Here is a 13,154-nt window from a genome sequence, read left to right on the forward strand (position 1 = left end):
AAAATGGGATTCTGGCTTTCCTGCAATTTCCTTGGCTGTGCCTTCTTCCATGAATTTACTTTATTAAATGACCAATTTATTTATAAATGAATTTATTAAAATGAGGTAGTTTCTGGATTTTTCACTTATTGCCAACCTACCCATGATTCAAGAGGCTGTAATAGCCACTTGAATAACCCAGCAGGACAAAAAGAAGGCTTTTACTTCAGTGATGAAACAGTAGGCTTTCCTGTAGTACGGTTGAGCCAGTTTAGGTCATATGTCACTCTCATCTGGTGTAAGTCATCAGGAGAATGCCTTGATCTATCAGGCTTAAAACTGAGGTCCTTGGTTGGATAGGCTAACAGGATTAACACAATTGGTTTAGAATTAACCACTTTGGAGCTGGGGATAGGATGGCGTTCCCTGGGAATGACACAGCACATTGAGAAGGCTGAACACTTGAACACAGTTTGAATTTTGTAAGAAAAAGGAAGAATAGATGGTAGATATTCAGTCAACAGTGAACAGTACACATCTATACCACACTGCCAGGAAACTCAGGGAAAAGAAAGTGATTGACAGAATATGAAGACAAATTATCCTTGTGGCAAGGCCGTTTTCTTCTTTTAACATTTGACTGGTAATGTGAATAAAAACTTCCCTGGGTAAAACATGGTAACTCAGAAGTACCATTCTAGAAATAATTAGATTTCAGTTTCAAGAACTATTCAAAGAAATACTCAAAATATTCACTTTCTGATTTCAATTTTGAACATGGATCTCACAGAAGCAACACTGGGATGCATCATCCATGAGGAAAAGGAGAGATGAAAATGGACATAAGTGATACACATATTAATTACATGTACATTATGTGCATAATTGATATTATCCTTAAAAGATAATAACAATATTTGCATTTGAATTTCTTTTTTTTTTCTTTTTAGATTTTATTTATTTAGTTGACAGAGAGAGACACATCAAGAGAGGGAACACAAGCAGGGGGAGTGGGAGAGGGAGAAGCAGGCTTCCTGGGAAGCCTGATGTGCAGCTCAATTTCAGGACCCTGGGATCATGACCTAAGCCGAAGGCAGACATCCAACAACTGAGCCACCAGGTGCCCCGTTATTTCTTTACTATAATCATTATCATCAATATCATACTGATCCTAAGATATCAAGACCTTGTTCTCACACGTGACCATCTTTTCCCTTTTGGAACACTGTAATAAATAAAGGATAAATAAAGGAATCCGATGAAAGAAGGGAAGGACCCTCAGCCACCCACCGGTCTCCACAACCCTCACCTTGTCACTTCTTTTCTTTGATTCTGATGATTCCGGAGAAGGAACTTTGGGACAGAATTTGAGAATACTGAGGACATTGCTTTCTTTTCAAATACCGAAAACCTCAATAAATCCTCACTTCTCTGCATTCAGTCAGCACTGATGCCCATTCTAGATGAGCATCCTTTTACCTTGTTTATTTTCTGGTTCTTAAAAGAGAAACTTCCACATCCCATGAGCATTTGTTCTATACTGCGATGCACTGAGGGCATACAGCAGTCTCCCCTTACCCATGGTCTCAGTTATCTGAGGTCAACAAGGTCTCAGTTACCTGAGGTCAACCAGGTTTGGAAGCAGATGATCTGAGAGGATGTTAGAAGGTTAACAGTAGCCTAATGTTTCATCACATACCTATGTCATTGCTTCATATCACCATGTAGGCGTCTTATCACCTTACATCATCATAAGAAGAAGGGTGAATACAGTACAGTAAGATTTTGAAAGAAAGACCACATTCTTATAACTTTTATTACAGTGTATTGTTATAATCATTTTATTGTATTGTTACTTATTGTTTTAATTTCTTCTGTACCTAATTTATAAATTAAACTTTATCATAGATGTATGTATAGGAAGAAACATAGTATATAGGGTTTGGTACTATCCACTTTCAGGCATCCACAGAGATGCAATCCCTGCACAAAAGGGGAAACCACCATTATAGACCCTAAGTTCAAGAAGACAAAATAGCCCAGAAGTTTATAGTTTATTTCTCAAATCAGGCAGATTTCTTTTTTTTTTAATTCCAGTTCCCCCAATTCCCTTCTCCTCCCCAGCTCCCGATGTCCTCTGTGTTATTCTTTATGCTCCACAAGTAAGTGAAACCATATGATAACTGGCTCTCTGCTTGACTTACTTCACTCAGCATAATCTCTTTCAGTCCCACCCATGTTGCTACAAAAGTTGGGTATTCATCCTTTCTGATGGAGGCATAATACTCCATAGTGTATATGGACCACATCTTCCTTATCCATTCGTCCGTTGAAGGGCATCTTGGTTCTTTCCACAGTTTGGTGACTGTGGCTATTGTTGCTATGAACACTGGGGGTACAGATAGCCCTTCTTTTTACTACATCTATATCTTTGGGGTAAATACCCAGTAGTGCAATTGCAGGGTCATAGGGAATCTCAAATCAGAGCAGATTTCAATTCAGAAGATCAGCTTCCTTTCTGACAAAGGAAGCACAGGATTTGAATAAGGGAAATTATGAATGGATGATAAACCCTGACTGTCCTATGAATACTTTATAGAATGACCTAATTTACTTAAAGAGTTCACCCAGGAAAGCATTGAGTGTAATTGCATACATATGTAATAGAGACACTGGAATTTAGAGAACAAAGACTTTCTGTCCTAAATTCTTGTTCTATTATTTTGTTATTTAGTCATGGCTATTTATTGGATAAAACCAATCCAGTACTGGAAAGATTAGATTGGTATACTTTGTAAATCCACCAAAGTCAAATATTAGTCTCAAATACTGTCCCCTTAAATTAAGAAAAGAAAGAAAATCAAACTATTACTTATTACATGCCAGATATATGCTAGGTAGTGTTTTTATTTTTATTTTTTCATATCCCCATTTGACTGAAATTCATGATTTTCCTAATGTCTTCAACAGAGCAAAGTAATCTGCCATAAATTACCAGATAACAGAGCCATCAATTTTGGTGAAGAAAGGAAAAGAAAGCACCATTATTAAACACCCAGTCTGCACTTAGCACTGTGCAAGGCAAATACATACAATATTTTACTTCCCCTATTTAACAGACAAAAAAAATCAAAACGTTTACACATCTTAGAGTATGTGGAAAGCCGCATGTCTGTGCCAGGAGGAGCAAGAAGCCAAAGCCAGCCGCTTGTACTCCTGTCCTCATGTGAGGACCATCCTCACATCTCTGTTCCACACAACAACTTGCATTAATCTGCACCAGACTAACATGGAGGTGTTCTTCCTGGAGTGAAGTGGTTAGTAATTAGGAATCCCAGTTTTTAAAAAATACAAGGCACATAGGCACAATTAAAGAGAAGATCAGAAGAAAGGCATACCTTTCCAAGTAAATTGAGAAATGTGGCATATCTAGTCCCCTACAAATGTGTGTGTTCAGGGTGGTGTGTCTGGATCCCGAGGGTTTCTGGGAAAGTAGTTTCCAAAATGTTCCACTGCCTTCATTTTCACAAAGTAGATATGTATACTACAAAATAGTAAACAAACTCTGAATCCTGAAGACACATGTCTTCTTTCTGCATTCTCTTTTTTTTCCCTCTCTAATTTGATACTCCATTTAATTTGGCTAACATCTGGCATAAACGTGTAAGTGAACATAACCGACTATGCATCACAGTCCCCTTTTGTGAAATGCACACTACTTGTAAGGTCGAGCTGTTATCAATATATATTTATTGTGAATCAAAGACTTCAGTTTTTCTCTTTCAATTTAATTAGTAAGTATGGCACTGAACTCCTCTACTGCCTAGAGTAAAGGTTGTTCATGAAACTAATCATACATGTAACTCATACTAAAGTAGCTCTTTACCTCTTGATGGCTGTAAACAGTTTATCACTTCATTATTCAGTCTTTTATCAAAATTCTAGTTTCCTCCACTGTGGAGAATTCCTTCAGTCAATCAGCCTGACAGCATCTTTCTTTATGGCTACAAATGCAGCAGGGTAAAAATAATTACATGTCAGAACAAAAGGAAATTTACCATTGTCCTCATCTTGTCAAAAAAAAGTACTTGAATTGAGTTTTGAAAACTAGAACAAGATTTGAACATTTTTAAAAAGTTTCTCTTTTTGATATACTTTTTTCTTTGGCTTTGATCTATTAAATTCGTTTGAAAAGAACAGCATGCAATATTCAGGTTCTCGGCTGGTTATGTTAATGAATACTTTGTGAATTTTCCAAATCCTCTAGGTTTTATTTTTCAAATTCCATAAATGGCTACTCTCAGTCAGCTGTTTGACAAACGTTTTTGAATATTTCTGCAAAATATCTGTGCGTGCATCTTGAAGGGAAAATCTCTCTGAATTCCTTCATAACTGAAATGTGGGACTTTGGTATCATCCAAATATGGTATTGGAGCAAACTTATTCTTCATATCCAGCAAGAGCTTATGGATGTGTCAGGATCACTGATAAGGCAGGAAGCATCTGGGTCCCGCTTGTTGAATTATTCTTTGTCTCCGACTGGATTACATTTCAACAACTATCAAATAGGACTCCATCTTATTTGATTTTCTGCAATAGTTGTATTAATGAGACTTGGGGCTTTCTTGTTAAACATTTGTAATCTGAAACCTGTGCACAGTTCCCTACGTAATCTTCCTAAAAATGGATTGTACAGCCTGGATTAAACTCTCATTCCTCTTGACATTCCAGCATCCGAAGAGAGTGACTTCTAGGACATCCAACTCAGCTCTCTCACTTTCCGATTTTTATCTCTTTAGTGGTTCACTGTTTTTCTCTTCACTACAACTCCTATAAAATCTGGTTATTCTTCTAAGTATGAACACATGATCCTATTAAACAATGGTTAAGGTATTGATCTGGCCAGGGTAAAGTCAAAGATGAATATTTTTAACCAGTGATTTTTCATGCTTTTCATAAAATCTATAACAATGTCAACAATTAAGGTAGATATTAAATTTTTTTTCTTTGGGGGTTTTATTGTTTCTCTTCTTCAGTTTATTTGATTTCTTTTTTTTTTTTTTGTAAAAACAATACATAATTTAAGAGAAGAATCAGAAAATATAGAGAAGGAAAATAAGAAAGACACAATCTCATCTATATAGAGACAACCACTTTAATATCATATGAGCATGTTTTGGTCATATTTCTTCTGAGCACACATATATACATGCATAATTTTGGATCAATTTCTGTATACATTTGTGTGCACACACACATAATTTTAATGTATTGAATCTATTTTAAAGATTTATCTTTGACTATGGGATCCATTTTACACAATTTTTTAAAAAAATATTTATTTATTTATTTTAGAGAGAAAGCATGTGCCATGCACAGGCATAAGTAGGAGGAGGGGATGAGGGAGAGAATCTCAAGAAGACTGCACTGAACACAGAGCCCAGTGAGGGCCTTGGTCTTTCACAAGCCCAAGATCTAGACCTGAGCTGAAATTAAGAGTCAGTCACTCAATTGACTGAGCCACTCAGGTGACCCAGTTTACACGATATTTTTAAATGACTCCATAGATTTTAATGTATGTATGTATAGTTATTGGCTTAAATAATACTTTTTTTTTTTTTTGAGGGGAGGGAGAAAGACTATTTGTGGGGAGAGGGGCAAAGGGAGAGGGAGAGAGAGAGAGAGAATCTTAAGTAGGCTCCATGCCCAGTGCAGAGCCTAGCATGGCACTCGATCTCATGATCTTGAGATGATGACATGAACCAAAATCAAGAGTCCAATGCTTAATGACTGAACCACCCAGATACCCCAAATGGTACTTTAATGTTGGTCCTCATATTACCTCATTTATAAGAATTTCTCTCTTACAAATAATCCAGTGCAGCTATGATTGAATGAAGATGAATTTTAAATTAAAGCAAAAACAAAACAAAACAAAGATCTCCAAGAACTGACTACAGTTGTTTTAAAGCATAGAAGTTTGCGATATAATCCTTGGTTTAACAATACTTCAAATAGTTGAACAAAATATTACCGGCAATCTTGAATTCAAACTGGTTCCTTTTAATTCATTTTCTTAAATAATTTGTTTCTCCTCAACTTACTAGGAGTTTCTCTAATCTGGGATCCCTCATTTCTCCCACACTCTCCTTGGATATGCTAGATAATTGTACAGGTTCAACCATTATCTCTGTGAAGAAATTCCCCAAGTCTCTAACACTGGGTCTATTCATCAAGGGCTTTTCAAGACCACTTTGTTCAGGTGATGAATTCCCTGCCTTGACTCTGAGGACATCCCTTCATTTTATGTTCATTGCAAGACAAAAGTATGGTGTGAAATGTATTCACACCATACTTTTGTAAGAGACATATAAGGGGAAGATAATTTTCTTCCCCTCATATGTCTCTTACAAAAGTAAAAAGGTGAATAAAAAATGTAAACTCTATTTTCTGCAATACCAGAAGGAAGATGACATATGAGACTGTAAAACTACACCTCAGTGGTGCTGAAAGTGGTCGGCTCTTTTTTGATGCTGTCCAGGGAGAAGAATGGCCAAGGCTGAGAAGGCAGGGGGTTCGAGAATGTGGCATAATGGGGCAGAGTTTTGGAAACTCCAGCACGAATTTACTTCCTATGACTAATAGGTTCAACTGGAAGTGACAAGTCTGTTTTCTTGCATCAGAGGAGCTGCGGGACCAGAAGAAGGAGAGGACGGAACTAAAATGGAAGACCCACAGGGAAAAGATACTTGACATGTCTTCTATTACCATCTTGTCAGGATGCAAACTTCAGGCTGGACAAGGCCGCATAAGAAATTGCACTGAGTGAAATAAGTCAAGCAGAGAAAGTCAATTATCATATGGTTTCACTTACTTGTAGAGCATAAGGAATAACACGGAGGACATTGGGAAATGAAGATGAGAGGTGAATTGGGGGAATTCAGAGGGGGAGACAAACCATGAGAGACTGTGGACTCTGAGAAACAAACTGACGGTTTTGGAGGAGGGGGGCTGGGGGGTTGGATGAGCCTGGTTGTGGGGATGGATGAGCCTGGTGGTGGGTATTATGGAGGGCACGTATTGCATGGAGCACTGGGTGTGGTACATAAACAATGAATTTTGGAACACTGAAAATAAAATAAAATTAAATTTAAAAAATATCTAAATGATTAAAAAGAAAGAAAGAAAGAAATTGCACTGAGGTAGTAGCCCAGCTTCTGGTCTGTCTGCCAATAGCTCTTAGTTAATGGAAATTTTTCTTTTAACTTGGAGAATATGGTTCCATTTGGTCTCTGTGGTTAATGAATTGAACACATGAGAAATCCGCCATAGTAAACGGACATCCCATAGCCACCGGACAGTGGTGGGACTTAAAGGTCCCCAAAGGTCATCCTTTGTGAAAACCTGTCTCTTTTTGCCTGAAGCATTCTTTTTTAGTTAGGGTAGATTTTTAAGGGTAGATCTGTGCAGAGAAGGCCAAGGAACACCCCTTAGGTTCAGCTGGATCACATTTTCCATGTGTTTTAAACTGGTTGAGTCATGATGCCTTTAGGTGGGACATGTACTTTCCAGTTAATCTTAAATGCCTCCAGCCTCTGTTTACGATGTTCTAGCAGCTCCTCACATTCTTGTTACCTTCCCGGCCACCCAGGACATTTAGATGTACCCCCTCCTCTCTCCCTTAGATGGAGGCACTATCGCCAGAAAAGAATGTTCAATGTATCATTCTCTGATCCAATCTGCAGAAACTATTGGTTCACATACACTTTCTCCTTTTAGGAATATATTTGCTCAACATCACTGGGCCTATTTTGAACCAGGCATACTCGGCTCGATCCTTCGGAAGATACAGATACGTTTGAGACATTTTTACTAGCTCTCGAGGTGTAGAATCTAGTAGGGGAGGCAAAGGTGTCAGCTTCCAGAATGAGACTGCTGCAGCTGAAGGGCCGTCACAGCAGAGGGAGAGGGAGGAGGGGAGGAATTTGTGCCTGTAGGATGGAGGATGATTCATGTTTATTGTCAGAACATCAACTCAGTGTAGTTAGTGGAGGAGCCGCGTGACAGGATGAGGCCGGGACCTAGCCCTCCACGGCCTCAGTCCGTGAAAGGTGACAGTGATAACTTCATTATCTCCCCATGAGAGACGGGACGTTTGATGACTCTATAAAGCTTTCACGTGTTCTCTGCCATCTCTTCATTTTCGTTTCATATCACTCAGTTTCAGGCTGAGCTGTATCTGAAAATGAATTACCGCTCATCTTCCCAGCTTGGGTGTCTGCCCCATAGACATGGAATGAGAAGCACAAAGGTCATCTTAAATTTTTGAGTAGCCACATTAAAAAGATAAAATTATAAAAAAATATAAAATATAACTATATAAAATATATATAATATATAAATATTAAAAATATATATAAAGATATAAAAAAGATAAAATTATCTTAACAAGAGACCCAACTATTATCATTTCAGTCTTAAATGTACATGAAAAATGATGAGATCTTTTTTTTAAAGGTTTTATTTATTTGACAGAGAGAGAGAGAGAGAGATCACAAGTAGGCAGAGAGAGAAGGGCAAGCAGCCTCCCTGCTAAGCAGAGAGCCCGATGCAGGGCTCAATCCCAGGACCCTGGGATCATGACCTGAGCCGAAGGCAGAGGCTTTAACCCACTGAGCCACCCAGGTGCCCCTTATATTTTACTTTTTACACTAAGTCTTTGACATCTGGTGACAGCTTTGTTTTGGACAAAGCTCGTTTCAGTTGTTCAGGGTTTTCATGTGCCAGTGACTGATGTCTTGGTCAGTACGGATTTAAATGTCCATAGAGCTTCTCCACATGCCTTGGAGCATGCATGGGTGTTAGTGAAATAAAATGTTAGGCATAAATAATCTGTCTAATGTTTGAGGTTTGGGGAAACAATATATTTCCTAGCTGAACATATTCCCTTTCTTTTCTTTTCTTTCTTCTTCTTCTTCTTCTTCTTCTTTTTTTAATAGAAAATCGCTTGCAGTGGTTCTTTCATAATAATGGCCCTTCAGCTCCCCAAGACCATATTTCAACAAGATGTTGCCATTTTTACCATGAGACAAACCCCTAAGCTAGGAAGAAATTTGTTTTTTCTCACGTACATGATAAACCTCTGAAATGGAGAAGTCTAGTATTTACACTTAAAATCTTGTGATGTAATAAAATACCTAAGTAGGTTTCATTTGAGGAACTTCATCTGCCGTGATTGCATTTTACTTTCCTGATCATGCACCACCTGTCTTTACTTCTGTCACTCCGTGCTCATTCTCATCAGTGCACACACTACCTGAGTGCTCTCTACCTCCGGTAAGTAGAAAAATGTTTGGAAGAGTCATTTGGGTTTTTTGCTTACGTGACACTTCTTTCTTATATTTATGCTCTGGATACAAAAATAATAAATCTATTCAGCCAGTCACATATGTTTAAGACCTAAGTCATATTAGACAAGTTATCTTAGCAAACTTATCTAACTCTATCACTCAGCTGTCCCACTTAATACAACCTCCAAAAGAGATGTCTACTAAGGAAGAGTACTAAGAAGGTGATGAGGGGTTCTGCCAGCAAGCTTATAGAACACCTTCCTAGAAACTACTATATGCAAAGCTAAACTATGTCAGTGACTCTAAAATAAAAACTCATGTAATCCACATCATAACGTTATGAGACAAAGAATATTATTACCCTGAGTTTTACAAGTTGGGAAACTGGGGCACAGAAATGCTATATAGTTAGTAAGGATTTGGACAAGGCATTTGACTTCAGAGGCTGTGCTCTCAACTGCTACCACATACCACCCTTTCCACTCATCTGTGTAAGCAAATCCATGTTATTCCCAGCTTGCATTCTCCTGAGCCTAAAAGGCAAACAGGACCACATAGTTGCATCAAACACACAGGAAATATTTTATTAGTTTCCAGATGGAGAACAGGGTATAGTCCAAATACTTCAATAGTAATCTATGGCTCTCCGCAGTGAGCCCACTCGGGCACTCGTGGCCCCCCAGTCGTGGTAGCGCCTGTAGTCCCCCGGTCTCAGCAGGTACTGCCGTCCCCGGTAGTTGGGCAGCTCGTAGAGGATCCAGCAGCCCTCCAGCACGTGGAAGGAGTGGATCTCACTGAAGTGGAAGCGGTCATGAAGCGAGGAGCAGTCCTCAGTGATCTCTACCATCTGGCCCCTGTAGTCCTCTCGCTCGTAGATCCTGATCCTGTGGGAGCTGGTCTGTGGGTTTAGTAATGAGCAGATGAGGAGAAGTCAGAAAACCTAGCCCTTTGCAACCAGTCACACACCCCACAGGGGGAACGGACATCTCTTTATCTTTTCTATATCAAAGATGACAAGTTTTAAAGATAGGCAACACCAGGGCAGCTGTGTACAGTTAAATAAGTTGTACGTTGCAAAACTGAAGAAAGCATCATTCTCCTAGATCAAATTATGCATGCATTCCCTAGCGTTTCTAGGGTCCCAACCTATATAAATCATACATGCTGGCCCTAGTTAGTATCACTCTTAAGTAACTATGTATATCTATATTTCTCTGACCTTTATGGGCTTATAGTGGACTGAAGTGATCATTGGATGGCATAAAAATAATTAAATATTTAAATAAAAATTTTAAAAGGATCCCTTGGAAAAGAAAGTTATAATTTTGATCTCAAGAGTATTAGAAGAAGCTAGTGGGAAAGGAAGCCAAGTTGCTTTTCCTTCAGGTGAAGTCGCAGACTGGCAGCAATTCGAAAAGAAAGTATAGCCCAGGTGACCCCTAGTCCCTTTCATCTACTTTAAGCCCTGCTACTCTGAGATCCTGAAAGGCAAGAGGCATCACAAAGATGAGATTTATTTGTCAGTTCTAATACACGCTTCTGCAAGTCTGCTTATGTAATGAACCAACATGGGGGCCAAAGATCATGAAGGAGACCTGCCCAGGACCAAGGGAGCATAAAACCTTAGAAAAAATGTGAAGTTAGACTTTTTTGTCTGGAGCAAATCCTGCCTATTTTTCCTTGAGCACTTGCTCTACTTTTATGTCCCTTCCAGAAGGTGCCGATCGTCTCAGTATCTTCCTGCTCCCGCTGCTGATAGGTCTTTAGAAGTTCTCACGAGCGATCATCCGCAGGATGAAAGATGGCTAATAAGGAATCTCCCGCGGTTGAAAAAGGACCCACACGTACATCAGTTAATTTGGTCTTCACGGCAGTCTGGTGCATGTGGAGCAACCATTCTAGACTTTTCTTTTTTTATGAGATACTAATGACTGGGGTGTTCAGTCTGTAATTAGAAAAGTCCAGACGGGAAAGGAGAAACCGGGACTTTCAGGTTCTTCCTCCTCCTCTGGGTCCATCAAGGCATGGGTTTGAGTCAGTCTGAGTGGGTTTCACACTTTGCAAAAGCGGCACATTTCCACAGGACTGTGCCATAGATTAGAGAATCCCCAACTGTGGGATTTCAGGACACAGGGGCTTGATTTGGGGAACAGTGGGTTTTGCAGCAGCTGCCGGAATCAGCTCGTTGGTTATTTGTTTTGACTGAATGAAAAGCTGGACTTGATGTTCATAAATAGTTAACATAGGAGAAGTGGTGGCTTGCCATGTGCTAGGTACTCTGCTTTCAGCCTTATTCCGACCCTATGACTTAGCTACTTTTATTGGCCCCATTTTACAGATGAAGAGAGAGAAGTAGCCCGAGGAACTAGCCCCAGGACACCTGATGAACCAATTTCAACATGTTGCTTTATTTGTCACCAGAGCCATGGACACTGTGAATTTTCCCAGTAGAGGTGAGTTTAATTTAAACAAAGCAAAACAAATCTTTAAATTAAAAGCACTGCACCACATTTTCAATGGAAAAAAACCTTGGAGATATTCAGAAAGGAAAGGAGAACATAGAGCAGCAACAGAAGGCTGCCGCCCCGTAGTCTGAAAGCCGGGTCTGGAGCGCTCATGTGGCAGGAGGACCCAGCAGGGCCTGGGGGGCTGGACTCACGTGCGGGATGAGGCGGCAGGAGCGGACCGAGTCGCTGAGGCCCATCCACTGCTGGTAGTCGGGGTAGTCCCCGCGCCGCAGGAAGTACTGGCAGCCCGCGTAGTTGGGCTGCTCATAGAGCATCCAGCAGCCGCTGTCCACGCGCACCGAGTTGCAGTGGCTGAAGTAGGGCTGCAGGTTCGGGTGGTCACTGCTGCACTCGTAGTGGCGGCCCTGGAAGCCGCGGTCCTCGTAGAAAGTGATCTGCAAGGCAAGAGAGGGAAAGGCTCAGAGGCCTGGCCCAGGACCCCAGCATGCGGGGCCCCCTCCTGGCTTGCGGCTGCGCTGGGCTCACCTTCCCCATGGCTGCTGATGGAGGTCAGTGATGGGCCGCCCCGGCGCGCGTCTATATAGCAGGAGGGCTGCTGCGTTGGCAGGAGCAACACAAAAGGGGCCCGCGGGGTGAGGAGGGGATTTTCTCTCTCTCTTTTCTACATAATGACTGCGGGGGTGGGGTGGTGGACTTATTGTATGTTTTCTCTTAGACTCTCCAGTGTTTTCGAATTGATGACCCGTGTTAAAACTGTCACTTGGAGTCTCTGGGGCCTTTAAATGAAGCCTATTTAGGAATTTAGAACTGAGCAAAAGCCCTTAATCGAGTTAATAATTGCAATGAAATATTTCAGTTATCTTTTTAAATTTCAAGATCATCTCCTTTTGAGTAGCAGAGTCGGGTAGTGACTGAGTCTGAGGTCAGAATGGACCCCAGCACGAGACGTTTTGAATAGAGAGCATTTTCTTGGTGTGAGAATCTGGAACATGGGGAAGAACCTGTCTTCTCCACAGTACATTGAAAGTAAGGTGAGATTTACCTCCAAAAGGAAGAGCCTCTCCATGACCCTACAGGCTGACAAGTGGGTACAGCAGATATTGCTAACACTTGAAGAAGGGTGACCAGGGGCTTCGACCCTGAGGCAGCCAGGTTTGGACAAGGGCCTCCACTCTGCCCCCTGGAGACTGGGCTGGACCAGGGCGATCTCCAGTGCCTCAGCTGGGGTGCCTCTCCCAGCACAGGCAAGGAGACCTTCACTTTTGGAATTCATGAGGTCACTCACTGGGGGTTCCAATTCACATGGTAACTTTCTGTTTAATAATTTTGTTAAGTGCTAAGTGTATTTGTTTGGATC

General features: G+C 40.6%; 1 protein-coding gene across 1 annotated transcript; it reads right to left on the reverse strand.

Moving 5' to 3' along the window:
• Nucleotides 1-9,954: 9,954 nt before the first annotated feature.
• Nucleotides 9,955-12,331, reverse strand: LOC131828194 (gamma-crystallin F). Its single transcript, XM_059168990.1, has 3 exons — nt 12,323-12,331; nt 11,989-12,231; nt 9,955-10,227 (listed from the first exon to the last, which is right to left on the reverse strand). Exons 1-3 carry the CDS (start codon nt 12,329-12,331, stop codon nt 9,955-9,957), a joined length of 525 nt encoding a protein of 174 aa, XP_059024973.1.
• Between the last annotated feature and the right edge of the window lie 823 nt (nt 12,332-13,154).

This window comes from Mustela lutreola, chromosome 3 (genome assembly GCF_030435805.1).
Source record: "Mustela lutreola isolate mMusLut2 chromosome 3, mMusLut2.pri, whole genome shotgun sequence".
Classification (NCBI taxonomy): Eukaryota; Metazoa; Chordata; class Mammalia; order Carnivora; family Mustelidae; genus Mustela; species Mustela lutreola.